At 35.1% G+C, this 19,457-nt stretch overlaps 1 protein-coding gene across 1 annotated transcript in view; it reads left to right on the top strand.

Annotated features, from left to right (window-relative positions):
• The window catches only part of Lrp1b (LDL receptor related protein 1B), a 1,617,914-nt gene that overhangs the window by 1,436,007 nt on the left and 162,450 nt on the right, over window positions 1-19,457 (top strand). Inside the window, exons 67-68 of the mRNA XM_059258831.1 lie at window positions 3,080-3,196; window positions 9,853-9,959. Of these exons, the coding sequence (XP_059114814.1) occupies window positions 3,080-3,196; window positions 9,853-9,959 (224 nt within the window). The remainder of the gene's footprint in view (window positions 1-3,079; window positions 3,197-9,852; window positions 9,960-19,457) is intronic.

Here is a 19,457-nt window from a genome sequence, read left to right as displayed (position 1 = left end):
ATCTCATAGCTAAAATTTAAGCAATTTGGAAAAAAATTTTCATGGTCTTACATAAATCAGTTAACTTTTCCCCACTATCATTTCTGCATGCCTTCAGTGGAAATTCCACTAAAGAGATCTATATTTTTAAATTAATTTCAAATAATAGTCCTAATACCATAATATAAAAAAATTTAAATTCTTTTGAGAAAACTCAAAAATCACTAATATACACTAGAAAGAGGCTAACCTTATATTTTCATCAGTGAAATTTGCCTTGCCTGGAGCTGCTGACATAATATTAGATCACATGGCAAATTTTCTGTCTTATTCTGATCTTTTTTATATCTACATGCATTTTCAAAACATCATTTAAAATAATTTAGACAATATATGTTAAGGGATAAATAAAATTAATGTTTACAAAGAGCTGCATTCTAGAGGAGTTCTTTTAATTGCCAAAATAAAATAATTTGCCCCAATTGTTCAGCTTCAAGGTTCATTTTTCAGTCATTAATTAAATCCCAATATTGGTAGTATATTTCATTATTGATTAATGTATGTAAAATACTATATTAGAATTATTCAGATTATAAATTGGTCTTTAAATAAGTAAATAAACTAGGGAAAACATAATATAAACACTAAGCATAGCTCCTGCTCCTGGCACAGGTTAGATTCTGAGTGAGGACTAGCAGGTAGGCAGGAAGGATAGGAGGGAAACATAGGCAGTCCTTTTTTTTTTTCCTCAGAAGAGAATTGCATTTAAATTCTGTCATGAGAATTTCTTCTGTAAACTATTTCAGAGCACTAGCTGAATATAAAGTCCTGTTTCGTTATTGAGCTCCTTTGTAAGATTGGAGAAATTACTTAAACTTTCTGATGTTTATGTTTCCCCTTTATTTAAATAAATGTAATAATCCTTCATTAGGAGATTATGGGAATTGAGAGTGATTGTGTTTATTAAAATGCCTAGCCAGGAGCTGGGCTGAGTTCAGAATAGATATTTACTATTTAATTTTCTAAATTATGCCTAAATCACTTTGCTTTTCATTACCAATTGGAGTCAAAAGTTTACACTGCGGATTTTTGGAATACAGAGTAACAACCATCACCAAATAACTACTGTCACTTTCAAGTCACTTGTTTTAATGGTCTGGAAATGTAAGCTTCCCTGCCCATCTCAGTTGAGACTACACAACTCAGCTCCTCGAGGCTGTGACACCATATCAGACATTAATAACGTAAAAGAAAGAAAACGATTCAGTATCCAGCACTACTGCTTCTAGCCCCAAGAGTGGTATGAACATGAAGGAAGAAGGTAAAGGAATGGGCAAAGCTGCTCATCTGCAGCAGTCCACAGACCCATTCAGGGAAGGAGCTGGGGCCAAAATATACATTTCAGGACCGTATGACCTACTCACTCCAAAAAGCCCCCAACTCATAGTAACCATTTGTCTACAGCCACCACTGAAAAGTTTGGTGCCCTCAGGATCCAATCACCTGGCAGTAGTTCCACCACCTGGGGGCCCAAGTTTTCAGTTTGTGGATCTTTCCAAGAACACTTCATATCCTTAATTTAACTGTCTGAGAAGCAGATCTATATGTATAAGAGAGAAATATGTCCTAAACTGGGATTTCAGTTTATAATTTTTTATTAAATTTATAAGATCTTGACTTTAAGATCATATGTAGTCAGTCTAAACCATTGATTAAGGTCAATATTATCACCACACAGTTCATTAGAAATTCCTGAGCTTAATCCTCGTAACAGGGGAAAGCAATCCAACCCTGCTAAATCATAACCAGTGTTAGAGCATAACTCTAAGTGATTCTACAGAGAGCAGCCAAAGTACAAAGGCATTGGCTCACACTCTGTACAATGAGGTTGACACTAGAGAAGTGTAGAAACTCTCATTTCAGTTTATGTTTCTATTGCTTACCTTTTCTCATATTAATTTTAACTGAACTTGCACAAAGTACTAAATCAGGAGTAAACATAAACTTGTTATAGTATTTTCCATGCCATTCACAGGTACTGAAAATTCATCAGAGTCCTAAACTTGAAAGAGTTTCTGTTGATTTTACGGACAGTCAAAGCCTTGTTAATATTTCTCCTTAGACTTAAGGGAATTGCTTGAAGTTTTGTGTAGAATGTCATCTTGTCAATATTCCTGTTTGTACACACACTAAGAGACACTGATATAGGTTGAGTATCCCAAATTTGAAAGTCTAAATTCTGAAATGGTTCAATGCTTAAAAGATTATGAGCATGACTTGGATGCCATGAGAAGAAATTTTCACACCTGACTTCATGTGGCAGACTCAGGTCACAGCGTGGGAGCATTGAAAAGGCTGTATAAATTCGTGTTTTGCATATAATATATAAATATATATAATATTTTTATTTATATATTGTACACATTATTTATAGAGTATATATTGTACATTTATATGGTATGTGTTGTATATTTTATATAATATATGGTATATATTATAAAAAATAAATGAATTGTGTTTATCTTTGCTACCTACCCAAAAAATACCTCCTCATGTTTACATAAGTGTAAAAGTCTGAAATAAAAAATGCTTCTCATCCTAAGCTGGTTGGATAATACACATCCAGCCTACATAATCTACAACTTTATGAGTGGATCATAGCCAGGACTGACCAATAAGATGCATGCTATGGATATATTGATGAGCAGGTAGCTGTACATGGATAGTGTATGATTATAAGCTCTTTGTGAAACAGGACAGAATAAACCCTGAATTATATTAATAATAATTTGCTACATTACATAGAAGCAGAGTGGATATCAGAGATAGAAGTATAGTTTGGAACAATTTTGACATTACTAATGTAAACATCACTAGTTGGTTTAACTGCTTTCTAATTACCCAATGGTAACATGGAACAAGTGCAAAAGGTCAAGTGGACTCAGCACTTCAGCTCACTCTCCCCTCAGAATGCTTCTCAATCAGTAACTGAATCAAGGTTCCTGAGTTGTAATATACCATGCATTGACATAGCAATTAGAATATTGTAAGGAAGTCTTAATGGAAGCCAACGACGCAAACTCGGGTTCTTTCATTACAGATAAAAAGACCTGTGGACCTCATGAATTCCAGTGTAAGAACAACAACTGTATTCCAGATCACTGGCGGTGTGATAGCCAGAATGACTGCAGCGATAATTCTGATGAAGAAAACTGCAGTAAGTGAATCTTGCCTAATGACCTTGCAAGCCTGACACCCATTCAATAAGCAGGATAGCAATTTTTATTTCATTTAAGGCAAAATTTGGACCCCTCTGTCCTGAAGCTCACATTTTTATACATATATGCACATTTGGACAGAATATTCAGAATAAATTGACCTGATTCTTAAAGCATAAAATGATTGGAATGCTTACCCTGGGAGTTATTTTCTTTCTGCTCGCAGAATTGGTAGAAGAGTATCATGAGGTTTAATACAGCCCATTAGTATGCAATGAAGAAAGCCCTTGATGCAAGTTCATACAATGAGCTGACTGATGTGCAGACAGCACAACACATATCATTTTTAACGGATGCTATTCATTCCATTTCTGCCTCAATCCTTTCATACTACAAATTCACCCAAGAGCATCTTTCAGTAAGTTATCATTTATCCTCTCTGGAGGAGTGAACACCATCTGCATTCAGGATGCTTTTCTCAAAAAACAGAATAACACTGATGGCATCTGCCTGCTGAACTTTTTTGCAATAAATTTGATACCAATAATTATCCAATAATTTTATTTTCTCACAGAGTATCTGTGCTTTGGCATTAGCTTTTCTGTAAAATTCTTATCAGTGCTTTTATGTATAAAGAAAAAGTGATATCACCATGATTAAAATGAGAAAATAATGAAATTACATTTGTTAAATATCTATATTTTGTTCCCTTCTAAAATGATTTGATGCAGATGGATAACAATAATATCTGTTCCTCATCTCATTGGACTAATAGCAATCATTCCCAGGAGGCAATGACATAATCTGCAGAGCAATACATTGTAGTTGGTGGAGTGAAAAACTTATTGAATCACTTGGATATTTAGCCTGGACAACATGTGCTAATGTCTCAAATAACTTTTAGGGCAGTAGGACCTGTGCCTGACAATCAAATGATTTGCTATATCTGAATATGGCAACACCCAGTGAGGTCTCATATATATATATATATATATATATATATATATATATATCATCCTAATGGATTACGGTTTACAAATGTAAAGAATATTGCATTGACTCGTTAAAGTTTTAGACTCATTTAATCATCAATTAAAACCACCTTTATAAAGTAGGTTCTCCTATAAATCCAGTGACTAAAATAAAAATTAGACGAACTTACGATGATATTAATAAAAGAAAAAATAAATTTAAAATACAAGAATGTATATACTTGATGCATCAGATATTTCTTAGATTTGTTTGATGTGATTAGTCTTAATTGTATAGATACCTTGAACAAATATTTCATTTTGAAGGATACTGAGGACAACAGGGTAGGTGATGAGAAACCTTGGAGATTTCACTCAGTGAAATTTCTCCCTGCTTTCCTCCACTTTCCTCCCCTCCCCCTCTTTTCTGCTTGTAACTAGAGATTGAACCAGGAAATTTACACATCCTAGGCAAATTTTCTACCATGTTTTACATTTAGTTTGAGGTAGAATTTTGCTCACTGACCGAATGGGCCTTAAACTTACTGTGTTGCCCAAGCAGCCCTCAGTTTTCTGATCTTCCTGCCTCACCATCCAGTGTACCTGGTATTATAATCTTGCACCACCAGGCCCAGCTAAGGTAGTCTTTGTTCACTGAGTTGTTGAAATTACACAAGAAATTAGATTGTTGCTCTAATAAGAAAAGGAAAAGAAGAGTGAGGACTGAGATGGCTTCTCTCTGCATCAGCTGGGGTTCCCAACATGGCTGAGGATTATTATTCAGACATTCAGAAGTCAGCCTGTGACCAAAGAGAGGTGACAGGACTCTGACTTCACTAGTCACTGAAAACATATTCATTAAAAAGACTAAAGGAAAAATGTCCATTTAAAATAGCTAATTATGTGTGACCTCCGAGTTTTATATTTAATCTGAGCTTATTGACTAAGATAAGGAATACTGACATTTCAAGGAGACAAAACAGTATGTAAGAATGAACTACACTACAGTTGGGGCAAAGGAAAGCAGAAGCATATGCAAGATGAAAATACACGGCAAGACAAGTATCACAGTAGATTAACATGTTAAACGCATAATGCATATGAAAATGAAGGGATCTGTATTCACCAAGATAGTTTTGAAGTTTGGATGTTTGAAAATTCTACCCTGCAAGAACCAGAAGTGAATAAAACATTTAAACATATCAAACACTAGCAGTTTTACACAAGCAAAAAGTTGTCAGTGAAGAAGTTATCACAAAGAGATTAAAACAATAAAAATAGCTCAGGTAAATGTTACTGTGCTAGGATACCATCAATATATTTCCAATTTCTCATATGAAAGCTAGTGTAAATGTATATTTTTATATATAGCATTATTTAAACATATATGCACTATATGTTGGTTATATAATTCCTAAAATTTTACATCATAAATGCATGGACATACATGTGAGTAGTGGTATGCTATCATATTTTCAAAACTGTTGACCATTAATGTACACTTTGATGCATATTCAGCACTTCCTGTTAATCATATATTAAGGAACAAAACATATAAGAAATGGTAAATCAATTTTACTTTTAAGAAACATCACCCACATACTCTTAATTTCTCTTTTGGTTTGCTTTGTACTTAAGAAACACCCACATACTCTTACATTCTCTTTTGGATTGCTTTGCTTATGAATCTGACTTAGTGTATTTTGTTTTAAATTAGGTTACAAAAACTTCAGTTGTATGCATGAGGATAATTCAAATGTAGTGGAGCCATTAATTTCCAGCTGTGTGTGAAGTCAAATATGTTTTTGCATTCTTACATTCACAAAGGATAACTGGTCTACAGTCATTGATCCTCATCTGCTGATCATTTCATTTGCTAAGTGTTCAATGGGTATTGCTTTAGCAATGATCTCTACTCTAAAATCAAGGAAATGTCACTGTCATTGGAACCATTTCATAATCCAAGCCAGTCTTGAAAAAATGCCTGAAATGTCTCACCATTTTCTTATTATCAATAAAAATGTGATATAAGCCACTGATGTTTGCTACATAATCAATGTAGGTAAAAAAATTATTTAATGTATTTTGAATTAATTAGCTAATTTTCTTTTCTTAAATGCCCTGTAATTTTATCACAAAATTAGTTATTTTGTACATTGACTAGCTGCCTCTAGTTTATTTGAATTTATAGAGTCTTCACTTTGAATATATATCAAAATATTTTATGGCATATCCTTTACAATAAATGTAACAATCCTAACTTACTGACACCCAACTAATATAACTTTGGTTGAATATAGAGTAACTGATGCTTGGTAGAGAATCTGGAGACTGCATATCCATGCTGTCCTGTGAAGTCTATGGTTCGGAACTTCGATTTACTTCTTGAACTTCAGTGTCTTCTTTTCATGAAGGGTGGTTCTGAAAGCAGTTTTCAATGCTGAGGCTGTGTTTTTGCCTCCCTTCATATATAAAGAACTAGCCATTCTGTGTGGTAACCCCCATGGTTCACTGCTATTTTGAAAACAGGAAAAAGGGACCCCATAGAAGCTTTATGGTGGTCAATGTGCCTGGGCAGATTTACAGAAAACATTGTAAATAGTTTATGGGCTGGGTTCCTATCCACACTCTGGATAGATATACAGTTTATATGAGACACAGGATGGGAACGAGATTTTAGTAATTCTGGGGAAAAAGGCTCCATCCAGACTCTCTTTCCTGATAGGTTTCGTTAGCCGCCAGGAACAGCCACTCCACTGCTGAAGTTCTAATATGCACAAATAATGCTACCTGGCCAAAAATCCGAAAATTGTTCTACTTTATGTGAAAGGCTTAAAGATTTTATAAAGTGATTGGAATTTTAAAAATAAGTGATTTAAATGTATTTAAAAGACTTTTGTTTTCAGCTATCTAAGGACAAGTACATGTTCTTTGCCATGTAAATCAGCATTAGAAAAATATTATGTACTCTGTTCCTCAATGGCACCTGTATGCATGTGGCGGTACCATCATTGCTGTTTATAGATACATGTGCTGTTTATAGATACATGTAAATTTTAGTGCATGTCCAAAATACTCAGAATTTCCATTGTCAATTAAACATATCTTCATGACAAATAGTAATCTCTCTTCTTTACTGGAGCATCAAATCAAATGATTTAGGATAAAGATTTTATCCTATGGTACACGCCTTTAATCCCAGCACTCGGGATGCAGAGCCAGGCAGATCTCTGTGAGTTCGAGGCCAGCCTGGTCTCCAAATCGAGTTCCAGGAAAGGCGCAAAGCTACACAGAGAAACCCTGTCTCGAAAAACAAAACAAAACAAAACAAAACAAAAAATTATTCTAAATTTATTTTACTGTGAAACTACTAAGCAAATGCCTCTAACAGACTGTATAACTTATTTATAATATTATGTCAGAACTTTACAACTCTCCATACAGTAAAATATGTCAAAGTCTAGGAATCCGTTTAGTTCATAGGAAATATATTTATTTTTAAATAGAGTAAGCACAAGTTATAACAGCAGCATAAAGAATCCTGTTCACACTCAAGCACATGTATGTGAATGTTTCCTATGTAGTTTCTTTTTTTTTTTTAAGATTTATTAATTTATTATGTATACAGTATTCTGCCTGCATGTGTCCCTGTGGGCCAGAAGAGGGCACCAGATCTCATTACAAGTGGTTGTGAGCCACTATGTGGTTGCTGGGGATTGAACTCAAGACCTCTGGAAGAGCAGTCAGTGCTCTTAACCACTGAGCTATCTCTGCAGCCCTCTATGTAGTTTCTAAGCATTTAGTGTGTGCGTGTGTGTGTGTGTGTGTGTGTGTGTGTGTGTGTGTGTATCCTCTAAAGACATGAGAAGAATTTGTTATAATAATGCCAACTACACAAAGGATCAGAAAGACCTGTTAGAAAACATCCATTTTAGCCTAGAGATGACTTTTTTTTTTTTTTTTTTTTTTTTTTTTTTTTTTTTTTTTTTTTTTTGGTTTTTCGAGACAGGGATTTCCTGTGTAGTTTTGTGCCTTTCATGGAACTCACTTGGTAGCCCAGGCTGGCCTCGAACTCACAGAGATCCACCTGGCTCTGCCTCCTGAGTGCTGGGATTAAAGGCATGTGCCACCACCACACAGCTCCTAGAGATGGCTTTGCAGTTAAGAGCACTGGCTGCTTTTCCAGAGGACCTGGATTCACCTCCCAGGACCCACATGGCAACTCACAACTGTCTGTAACTCCAGTACCAGGGGACCTGATATCCATGGCAAAACACCAATGCACATAAAATAAATAATACAAATTTTAAAAAGAAAAAAAGTCTGTTTTTGTTGTTGTTTGCTTTGGTTTCTGGGTCTTTCGTTCGTTTGTTTGTTTTTGTTGTTGTTGCTGTTATGCTTTATTTTTCCTTGAGTCAAGCTTTTACTATGCGGGCAAGCTAGGCTGGAATGTGCTATACTCTCCAAGTTGGACTCAAACTTGGAATTGTAGGTATATACTATTAAGCCCAGATAGTTACTTGTTCCCATTCCTCTGAATCACATTTTGTTTTATTTATCGACTAAATGTCATATGCTGAGATATGGTCAATTCTAAAGCAGAACAAAGTACTCTTTGCTAAATGTGATATTACCACAGTGCTCCATAGTTCCTGTTTACAAAAATGTTTGAGTTATGACCCCAGCCAAGCACTTCTAATGCTCAGAGACTGAATAGCTCATAGAAAGAGATGTCTAAAGAAGGCTGTATTGTTGAACAGCTCAAGTAGAGTTATTTCTAATAGAAGGATAAGCTGCTCGTAGTGATTATGGAGAGCATAAGTCTCCATGTATGTGTTCCTCAGGCTAGATATCTATTACTTATTCCTCTTTCACGTGGACAAGGATAAGATTGCATGGGCCATAGCTGCAAAGACAATGACTGGAAATATGCTTAAAATGTATTTATTTATGTAATACCTAAAAGTGGATTATATAATCAATAATGTTAAAATATATAAATAAAACATTTTAAGAAGACAAAAATTAGAGAAAACAGAGGCTGATTTTTCTCATCCAAGACTCCCATTTGGAGAAGGGTGATGCCCAACTATTACAGTGATCACTTCCAGGAACCAAGCTCTGAAATCTGACCTCAACATTGTGACAAAACACCCCCCTCTAAGGCTGAGGTAAAGAATGAAGGCATGCTATTTTATTTCAGTCCTAAAGGAAATATGACCAATTAAAATTAAATCAATGGTGAGCAGTTTTTCAAAATTGACAGGTATATCAAACAGGGGAAAAGGTAACAATTACACAAACAAGTAAGCTAGTTTTGTTTATTTGTTTGTTTTTTAAAGAAAGCCTACCCACCCATTCCCAATGCTGTTTATATACCCTTCTTGTCCTATGAACCCTGGATTCTCCTATGACAAAATTAGGTAAATAAAATCCCTAGCATACATAATTAAAAGTCAATATCAATGCCTAGTTTTCCTATCATGTTGCTTTTATTAATGACTTTAAAATTACATTTGAAAATTAGTATATTATGTCCCATAGATTCTTCATGAGACTTGCCCCCATATGATCTCATTGCTTCTGCTTGCCCAAACGTCTTTTTTTTTCCTCCTACCTCTTCACGTTGATTGGGATGCAGCTGATTAAAACATACTCACCCCATGCTTTCTTTCCATCTCCAGAGCCACAGACCTGTACACTGAAAGACTTTCTCTGCAGCAATGGAGACTGTGTGTCCTCAAGGTTCTGGTGTGATGGAGAGTTTGACTGTGCAGATGGCTCTGATGAGGTAGGGATCTCCGTGAATACACACAGAGAGGCAAATCAGGTCTCATACAGGGTAATCATCATTCAGTACAGTAAGTGTGACCAAGGGCAGCTCTGGAGTGCACCCTGCTCTGGATGCCCTGAGGAAGTTTTAATTTACGTGTTATGCTGTGCAGTCCTCACAGAATAACTATGCTACTACTGAAAACTAATTCTGTAGTGGTTTTTCTCTCCACTGTTGGATATCTGATCAGGGAATACGATGCTTGGAAATCCTCTTCCCTGTGGCTGGTGTCTCAAATGGCAACATTTGTGAATTTGTTCATAAACTTGCTGGAGTATTTATAGCTCTTACTAATATTTTATGCATTTTTAAAGTATTTCTTTCTTCAGTGGCTACAGTCTTATAAACTTTACGGTGGGTCATCGATTTTCATGAAATCATGGGTTGAGATTCCCCAAGATGATGGATCAGAATCCATTTATTATAGGATCTATGCTTTAGATGAAAATAGGAGATGATTTCTCTGGACAGCTCTGCAAGCTTGAATTGTGCCTAGGCTTCCCTGCTATGTATCATGTGACTCCATGAAGCGTTAAAACTAATCCTACTGAAATGATACCAGCTTTTGGCTTGTATCACCTGAGGTAAGTTCAGGAGCAATCACTTTAAAGGATTTTCTTTGTTTCTTAATTGTTCAGGAGGAAAACAGGGGATGTAAGTAAGCCTAAGAGGAAAAGAGGCTTTCAGTTCATTATAGAAGTCATTGCTCCTTCACTCACATAGTACTGCTATAGATACGTTTTGCCTCCTAGGCAATTACACATATTTGCTAGTCATAAACAACATCCCATCGAATTTAGACTGTACAGGATCTTCCTTAAAGCTTTAGAGGTTTTTGTTTTATTTCTAATTTCCCTAAGCATCCACTGATTCCCTTTCTGAGAGAAAAGCATAGCATACCTCTACTGTTTGGGCAATAGTGCATAAAAAGTAAGGCTTTTCCAGTCTGCCATTCTTACAAGGGCAGATACTTTCATTTTCTCACCATTTTGGAAAATCCATCCTAATTACAGCTAGGAATACAGTGTTTGGCCAAAATCATGTGTGACTTCTTACCTCAAGACCACCAAATGGGAACTTTAGATTTGCAAAATATCTCAAGAGAAGTTAGAAATTATCCATTTCATTCAAGGCTATTCCTAAATCAAAATCTAATCTCCTTTACAGGATTTTACGAGGAGACTATATAGTTTACATTGACCAGCCACATACTTGTTTAGCATCTATCATTTAAAAATGTCCTAAACCCTCCCAAGTCAGGAGACTGTATCTCATGTTAACTTACCCATGCCATGGCAATGTTTTGATTTTTATTTTGCTTCAGCCACTTCAAACTTCCTTGAGCCTTATAAGTGCTTGTTGTATGTTACCACTAGATGTTCAAAATATAGAAGAGTCAAAATCTAATTTTAGTGTAAATCTTTCCAAAATATTTTTCATGTCAGAGTAAATATGTTTACTAATAGCATTCATCTCATTCACTAAATTCCTGGGCATAGTATTTTCCTGGTTGGAAATGTTTCCAATTACTAAGTGTCATCAAGGCAATGCTCTCAGTAAATTATTCTTTATTATGGTCTTCACTAACAGACAGTGTAGTCCATAGTAAATTCTATTTTTTTCTTTAAAGTCTACAACAACATTTTGTTTGATAAAGACAGTGAGGCAAATGAACAAAAAGAGAATTTAGCACAATGCTAGAAAGGACAATTGCATAAAGATAATATTACTAGTAAGTAGGAAAGTTGGGGAACTTTAATTCTATGTATACATACATACTCAGCGTTAGGTGCTCTTAATAATATCTTCTCAAAACAACATGAAATAAACATTAAAGCTTGGATTAGCTTAATTTAATGTCAAGTACATATCTCTGTTGCCTGCATAGATAATTATCTTTTAAAATATTTACTTACATTTTTATTGGTTTTTGTTTATCGTGCATATGGAAGGATGGTGAACACATGCCATGATACAGATGTGGTCAGAGTTTATTCTCTGCTTTCCCAACGGGGGCTCCAGGTATTGAACTTAGGTTGACTGGCAGTAAATACAGCAACAAAAAATAAATAAATTTTAAAATATCAGTATGAGATCCTGCTTAATATTTCTTTTTTCTAAACTATCTACTTCTAAAAACAGTATAAAACAAAGAGAAATCCAGTAGTAATGCTCACTCGAGTGTTCACAGTGAACACTTATGAAGATCATTTCCCAATTATTACTGTGGGGAATGTGGAATTCTAGGTTTGAGAAAAGAATTTCACAACATGAAATGTTAACAACATTTTAGAATGTGAGCACACAAGACTAAAGGGCCAGTGAGCACAGGGCGTAGAGACAAGCTTGAAAGGGCCTTCACTGACAAAGGGAACAAATAAGTTGCTATAATGAACTGAAACCCTAACAGAATTTTCCCAAGTTCCTGCCCTGATAAAATTCCTCCAAGAGTCCTGAAAGCCACGTATGGCGTGGGGTATCTGAGGGAAAGGAATCTATGTACGCCACGCTCTTTTGTCTGTAAACTTTATTCCTCTATGACAAAATTCTATTTATACAGCTTTAGCCCTGTCCTCACATTCAGCTCCTCTCGGTGCCCAGTTTTCCTGTCCTCATAGTTTTAGTAAGCTCCTGTTCTTTTGACCTGATCTTCGTCCTCTGTTCCTTTGTCCTCCATCTGTTTCTTTCCTGGCTCCTTATGCTTGGCCCTGATAAACCCCACAAAGATCTGCTTTGCCTCTACTGAACCTCTGTCTGTCTCTCTTCTCTCTGGCCACCTGGTTCTGTGTCTGCTTCTGGAATTCCGCTCTGGTCCTTAGTGCACTTGGTTATGCAAAAAGCCCTTATTGTCCTCAGTTAATCTCTCTGCCATACCCCTAGCCTGAGGGAAGAGCATGGTCTAAGCTTCATTTGAACATGAAACAATGCTACGCATCTAGGAGCCTGTTTGTCTCCTAGACTCAGCGGGGGAGTTAGTTACCTAGTGGAACAGTGTCTGAGAAGCTTACCTGTTTGCCAAAATAGTCTGGAAGTATTTGAGCATGTAAGAGTTTCATAGCAGAAGACAGCTGAAATATTAAAAACTGGATAACACCAAATATTCCATGATAAATGGCTTCCCATATGACAGACCCTTGGCTGGTCAAAGTATAGCTTTAATACACAGCTGAATCGCTATAATATATTCTTGTGGTCTGCAAGAAAACCAAATAAGCATAAAATCTATGAGTTCATAATAGCACTTAATAAAATCTCAAAAGTTACTTTTCGTTTGCTATAATGTTACTATTCTTAAGAAAATGTAATTTGAGGCTGGAGAGATGCCTTGATGGGTAAGAGCACTTGCTTACAACTGCCTGTAACTACAGTTTCAAGGAAATCTAACTCTGTCTTTTAGTCTTTATAGAAACTGCATAGTAAGATGCATATACATACATGCAGTCAAAACATTCATACATGTAAAATTAAAACAAAGAAATCTTGAAAGAAAAAAAAGGCCAGAAGGAGTTGGTAGAGGAGAATGAATATATTCAAAATATATTTATAAAATTCTTAAAGAATAAAAGTTATAGAAAAGATAGCATAACTTAAATTCAGAATGCAGGGAATTTTTTGAAGAACAAATAGAATTTCTAAGCAATAAATAATGTTTCCAAAAAACAGAGAATGGGAAAAAGTTTTATATAAGTTTAGTCTTACCTAAATTCAATATATAGACTTAAATTCAATATATAGAGCTTTGAAAGCTCATTTTGCCAAATAATATATTTAATTAAATAACGATATTTCATGTGGTTTAAACATACCAATGGATTATTATTTGTATGACACTTAAATTTTCCAATGCCATTTCATGTTAAAATATTCTTGAATATATATAAATGTGGGAAGGATGAAAGGAATGTGAATTGTGAAATGTTAATGATTTAAATACTTGGTTCAAAGTATGAATGATCATTATACATGTGAGGCTTAATTGTAAGTCACAACCAGGAAAATACACACACACACACACACACAACAACAACAACAACAACAACAACAAAACAACTATGAGCCAATACATTTTATGAACATAGATTCAAAAGTTCTTACCATAACACTTACAAACTAAATCCAACAGCTTGTTAAAAAATTATTGACAATGGTCAAGTGTGATTTATTCTAAGGAAGCAAGGATTACTCATCATATGCAAATCAATAACAATAGTACGCTGAGACAACAAAATGATAAAAACGTGATGATTTTTATAAAGACAGGAAAGGATTTTAATAAAATTCAACATTCTTTCATTATAAACACTGAGGAAACTAGGTGTACAATGTAGATAAGTCAATAATAAAGGCCTCAAAGATGAAATCATAGCCCCTTTATGTTTAGGAAAAATCTGACTGTTTTCTGAGATCTAGTTTTAGACTAGGAGGTCTAAAACTTTCACTTTCACCTAACGTAGTCTGGAAGTCTTGCTTTATTGGAGATAAGTGGGGTCTTCCTGTGCTTGCTAGGTAGTCTTAGCTAACCTGGTACTCATTACACAGCCCACATTAGCTTGAACTAATGGCAATCCTCCTGCTTTAGCTTTGACTTCCTTTTTCCACAAGCTGTGCAGAACTCCTCTCCTGTTCCACAGTACCACCACCTTCATATGCCTTGCATTTAAAACTATCCTGACACCTTTAAACTATCCCAGAGGTAGATCCAATTCTAGTAAAACTTACTCTCAAAAGCCTTTTCTAAAAGATACATGTTTGTTTTTCTTAACAATCAATATATTTTTTATTATTGTAGTTTTGAAAATGGTACTTTATTTTAGTCTTTGAGTTCATAATATAACATAGGAAAGAACCACCTTTTTTCATTATCACTTATGAAAGTCTCTGGCAAGTAATAATACTTTAATATTTGGGAAAATACAGGAAGAAAAATGTCAATTCTTTGGAAGAAGCTCTAATAAATGCCTGTCAGCAAATATAAAATTAAAAAAGATAGGAAATATAATTTTCTTCCTCACCTGAGGATTAACCTGGAAAGAAGAGCAATGATTTATCTTCTTCACCCCAAGAATGTCTATAGGTGTAAGCTACTAAGTCATTGTGGGAGAGGAAAATGTATAGATTGTGAAAAATAGAAATTATTGTACATGAGAAAAATATGAGTCCACAAAGATCTTGGAATGTACAGCTCATTTAAACCAATGTTCATACCAAGGTGGGTAAATGCCACACTTGATTATTTCCTACAAAGAACTGAGAGTTTCCTAAAGCACACGGGTTATCCTGTTTGAGTTCTAATGAAATTTGTACATGAGCAAGCAGAAGTGGCCACAATGACAAATCATTACACAGTCATTTAGGAGCAAATGTCACAATAGAAAAGCTGACTCACATACAGCTAAATGGTAAGCAGATCAGTTTGGAGGAAAAGAGATGAGTCGTGAGAGAATAGTAAGAGAAAGATGGATGACAATATGAAATAGACCTCCCCTAGACTTCTTGCTTGTTTTATACCTTGCCCTCCCTGAATTTTCAAACATAGCTAAAGTAAAATAAAAGAACTTAAAACAGCCTTTATGAATATGATAGAGGTCCTCAAAGGGGAAGTGAATAAACAAACGGTGGAAGGAAATGAATACAATCGCTCAGGACATGAAAGTGGAAATAGAATCTATCCAAATTAAGGAAATTTAAAAATTAAAAAATTTAGGAACTCAGTTAGGAACCACAGAGGCAAGCTTCACCACCATCATACAAGTGATGGAAGAAGGAATCCCTGGCACTGGAGACATGATGGAAGACATAGATATATTGGTTAAGGAAAAGGTTAAATATAAAAACCCCTGGCACAAAATAATGAAGAAATCTGGGAAACTATAAAACAACCAAACCTAAGAATAATAGGAACAGAGGAAGTAAAAGAAACACAGGTCAAAGGCACACAAAATATTTACAAGAATCATAGAAATTTTCTCTAAAATACAGATGTCTGTTAAAGTACAAGAAACATATAGAACACCAAAGGAACTGGACCAGAAAAGAAAGTCCTTTGACATATAATAATCAAAGCAATAAATGTACAGAACAAAGAAAGAATAGTAAAACTACAAGGAAAAAGGAATAAGAAACATATGAAAGAAGAAGTACTAATATTTCACCTGACTTCTGAATGGACATTTTAAAAGACAAAACATCCTAGACAGATGTGCTACCAACTCTAAGAGACCACAAATGCCAGCTCAGACTACTATGCCTCACAAAACTGTCAAGCACAGTAGATAAAGACATTCCATGATATATCCAAATTTAAGCAATGTTTATCTACAAATTCAGCCCTAGAGAAGGTGATAGAAGGTGAACTTCAATAAAAGGTTAACTACATACAAGAAAACTCAGGGAAAAAAATAATGTCAGACTAGCTAAGTCAAAGAGGAATGCATACATACACACACACACACACACACACACACACACACACACACACACACACATACACATCATCATCATCATCATCACCACCACACTGATGCACCAACAACAGCACTAACAACAGTGATGAGAAAAATAACAGGAGTAATCATTGCAATTTGATATCTCTCAACGTCAATGGTCTCAATTTCCTAATTAAAAAAAAAAGGCAAATACAATGGGTGTATTTTATGCTACATAAAAAGTAAAAATAAATAAATAAAAACCAAAACAACAACAAAAAAAGATGCATACACACACACACCAAAACACACACACACACACACACACACACACACACACACACCAAAAAAAAAAACAAAAACAAAAACAAAAAAAACAAAACCCATAAAACACACTTTAGTATCAAGGATAGACATAACTTCAGAGAAAAGGATTGGCAATAAATATTCCAAATAAATGGACCTAAGAAAAACACTGCTGCAAACCTTTTAATATCTGACAAAAGAGACTTCAAACCTAAACAAATCAGAAGAGATAAGGAAGAACACTACATACTCATCAAAGGAAAAATTTACCAAGAAGAATTTCAAGTCATGGCATCTATGCTCCAAACAAAGGAAACACTACTACAGCAAAAATCACATACTGAACCTCACACACTGATAGTTGGAGACTTTAGTGACACACTGTCACCAATAAAGAAGATGTCATTCAGACAAAAACTAAGCAAATGTGTGAACTAAGTGACAGTGTAAACCAAAAGAACTTAACAGATATTTACAAAACATTTCAGCCAAACACAGAAGAATATACCTTCTTCTCAGCACTTCACAGAAATTTCTACATAATTGACCACATATTTGGATGTGGTCACAAAGCACGTCTCAACAAATAAAAGAAAATAGAAATAACAGCCTGTATCATATCAGATCATGATCAATTAAAATTGGATATCGCCAGGCAGTGGTGGCTCACGCCTTTAATCCCAGCACTTGGGAGGCAGAGCCAGGCGGATCTCTGTGAGTTCGAGGCCAGCCTGGTCTACAAAGTGAGTTCCAGGAAAGGCACAAAGCTACGCAGAGAAACCCTGTCTATCAACAGCAACAGAAAAGCAGGAAACTTACAAACTTACAGATTTACAGTCATAGAAACAGAAGAAAACTCTACTGAACAAAAAATGGGACCAGAAAGAAATTAAGAATTTCTATAATTGAATGCTTATGACTACCCAACATCCCCAATCTTATGGGACAACAGGAAAGCAGTTTTAAGTGTATAGCACTAAGTTCCTACATTAAAAACAAAACAAAAACAAAACTGAGACCTCATAGTAGCAATTTAACAACATTCTTGAAAGCTTTAGAACTTTTTTGGGAGGAAATGACACCCAAAAAGAGTAGACAACAAGAAATAATAAAACTCAGGCTTAAATTTAAAAAAAAAGATAGAAACAAAGGAAACAATATAAAGAATCAATGAAACAAAGAGTTGGTTCTTTGAGAAAATCAGTAAGATTAGCAAACCCTTATCCAAATTAACTAAAGGTAGAGAGAGAAGACCAAATTATCAAATTCAGAAATGAAAACAGACACTGAGGGAATCAAGTGAATAATAAAGACATACTTTCATGGCAAATCTAAAATAAATGGGTAATTTTCTCAATACATAACACTCATCAAAGTCAAATCAAGTTAATATACACAATTTAAACAGTTATTTAAGTCTAGTGAAATAGAAGTAGCCAAACCAAAAACATAAGCCTAGTGCAGAATTCTATCAGACTTTCAAGAAGAGTTAATGCCATTACTTCTCAAATTATTCAACAGAATAGAAACAGATGGAACATTGCTCAGCTGATTTTATGAGACCACAATTACCTTGGAATCCAAATCAAATAAAGACCCAAGAAAGAAAGCAAATTTCAGACTAATTTTCCTTACTAACATAGATGCAAAAATAATAAAATACTTGCAAACTGAATGAATCCATGAATACACCAAAAGGATCGCCCCCATGATCAAGTAGGCTTCATGCCAGAGATGCAGAAATGGTTCAACATACATAATCAGTAAATGTAATTCACCATATAAAATTGAAGTAAAAAAACACATGGTTATCTCATTAGATACAGAGAAACCCTTTGATGAAATCAAACTGCCCTTCATGATAAAAGTATTGGAGAGATTAGGGATATAAGATACATACCTAAGTAGAATAAAGGCAATTTACAGCAAGTACATAGCAAATATCAACTTAAAAGGAAAAAAAAAAAACTCAAATTAATTCCACTGTCCACTCTTTCGACACATTTTCACTAGAGTGTTTGTAACCTTAGCTAGGAAAATAAGACAACTGAAGGAGATCAGGGGGATAAAATTGGAAAGGAAGAAGTCAAAGTATCTTTAATTGTCCACAATATAATGGTATACCTAAGTTACTTGAAATTTTACCAGGAAAATGCTACAACTGACAAGCATATTCAGGAAAGTAGATGTATACAAAGTTAACTGACACAAATCAGTAGTCCTCCTATATACAAATGCCAAATGGCTTAGATTGGTGATGCATACCTTTAGTCCCAGCACTGGGAAGGCAGAGACTGCCAGATCTCTGAGTTTGAGGCCAACCTGAGCTACAGAGAAAAATCCAGAACAGCCAAGCTTAGGCAGTGAAGGAAACCATCAAAAGCAGAAAGCTGGTGAAAATGTATTTGAATGAGGGGGAGCATGTTCCAGCCCCAGCAAGCAGAAGAGCTTGGCAACTTTGGCCACTTTGGCAACTTTGGTTCTGTCTTTAGAGTGAAAAATACAAGAAAGGGTTTATGGAGTCTCCCTCCACAGCTAATGAAAGCTACTGAGGCCAGGCATGTGTCAAGGGTGTCCCTGCATGGAGGTCTAGATAAGCCAATGTGTGAGTCTGTGAAGGTGAAGCCTAGATTGCTTTGTAGATCCCAAAATTTTAGAGATGCCAGAGTCATGGGATACCTGTAGAGGAATTCTGCTAACAGCGAGCAGAACTAGCCCAAGAAAA

Source organism: Peromyscus eremicus, chromosome 4 (assembly GCF_949786415.1).
Source record: "Peromyscus eremicus chromosome 4, PerEre_H2_v1, whole genome shotgun sequence".
NCBI classification, from domain to species: domain Eukaryota; kingdom Metazoa; phylum Chordata; class Mammalia; order Rodentia; family Cricetidae; genus Peromyscus; species Peromyscus eremicus.
Note: the sequence above shows the minus strand (reverse complement) of the source record. Positions and strands in the feature narration are given on the sequence as shown.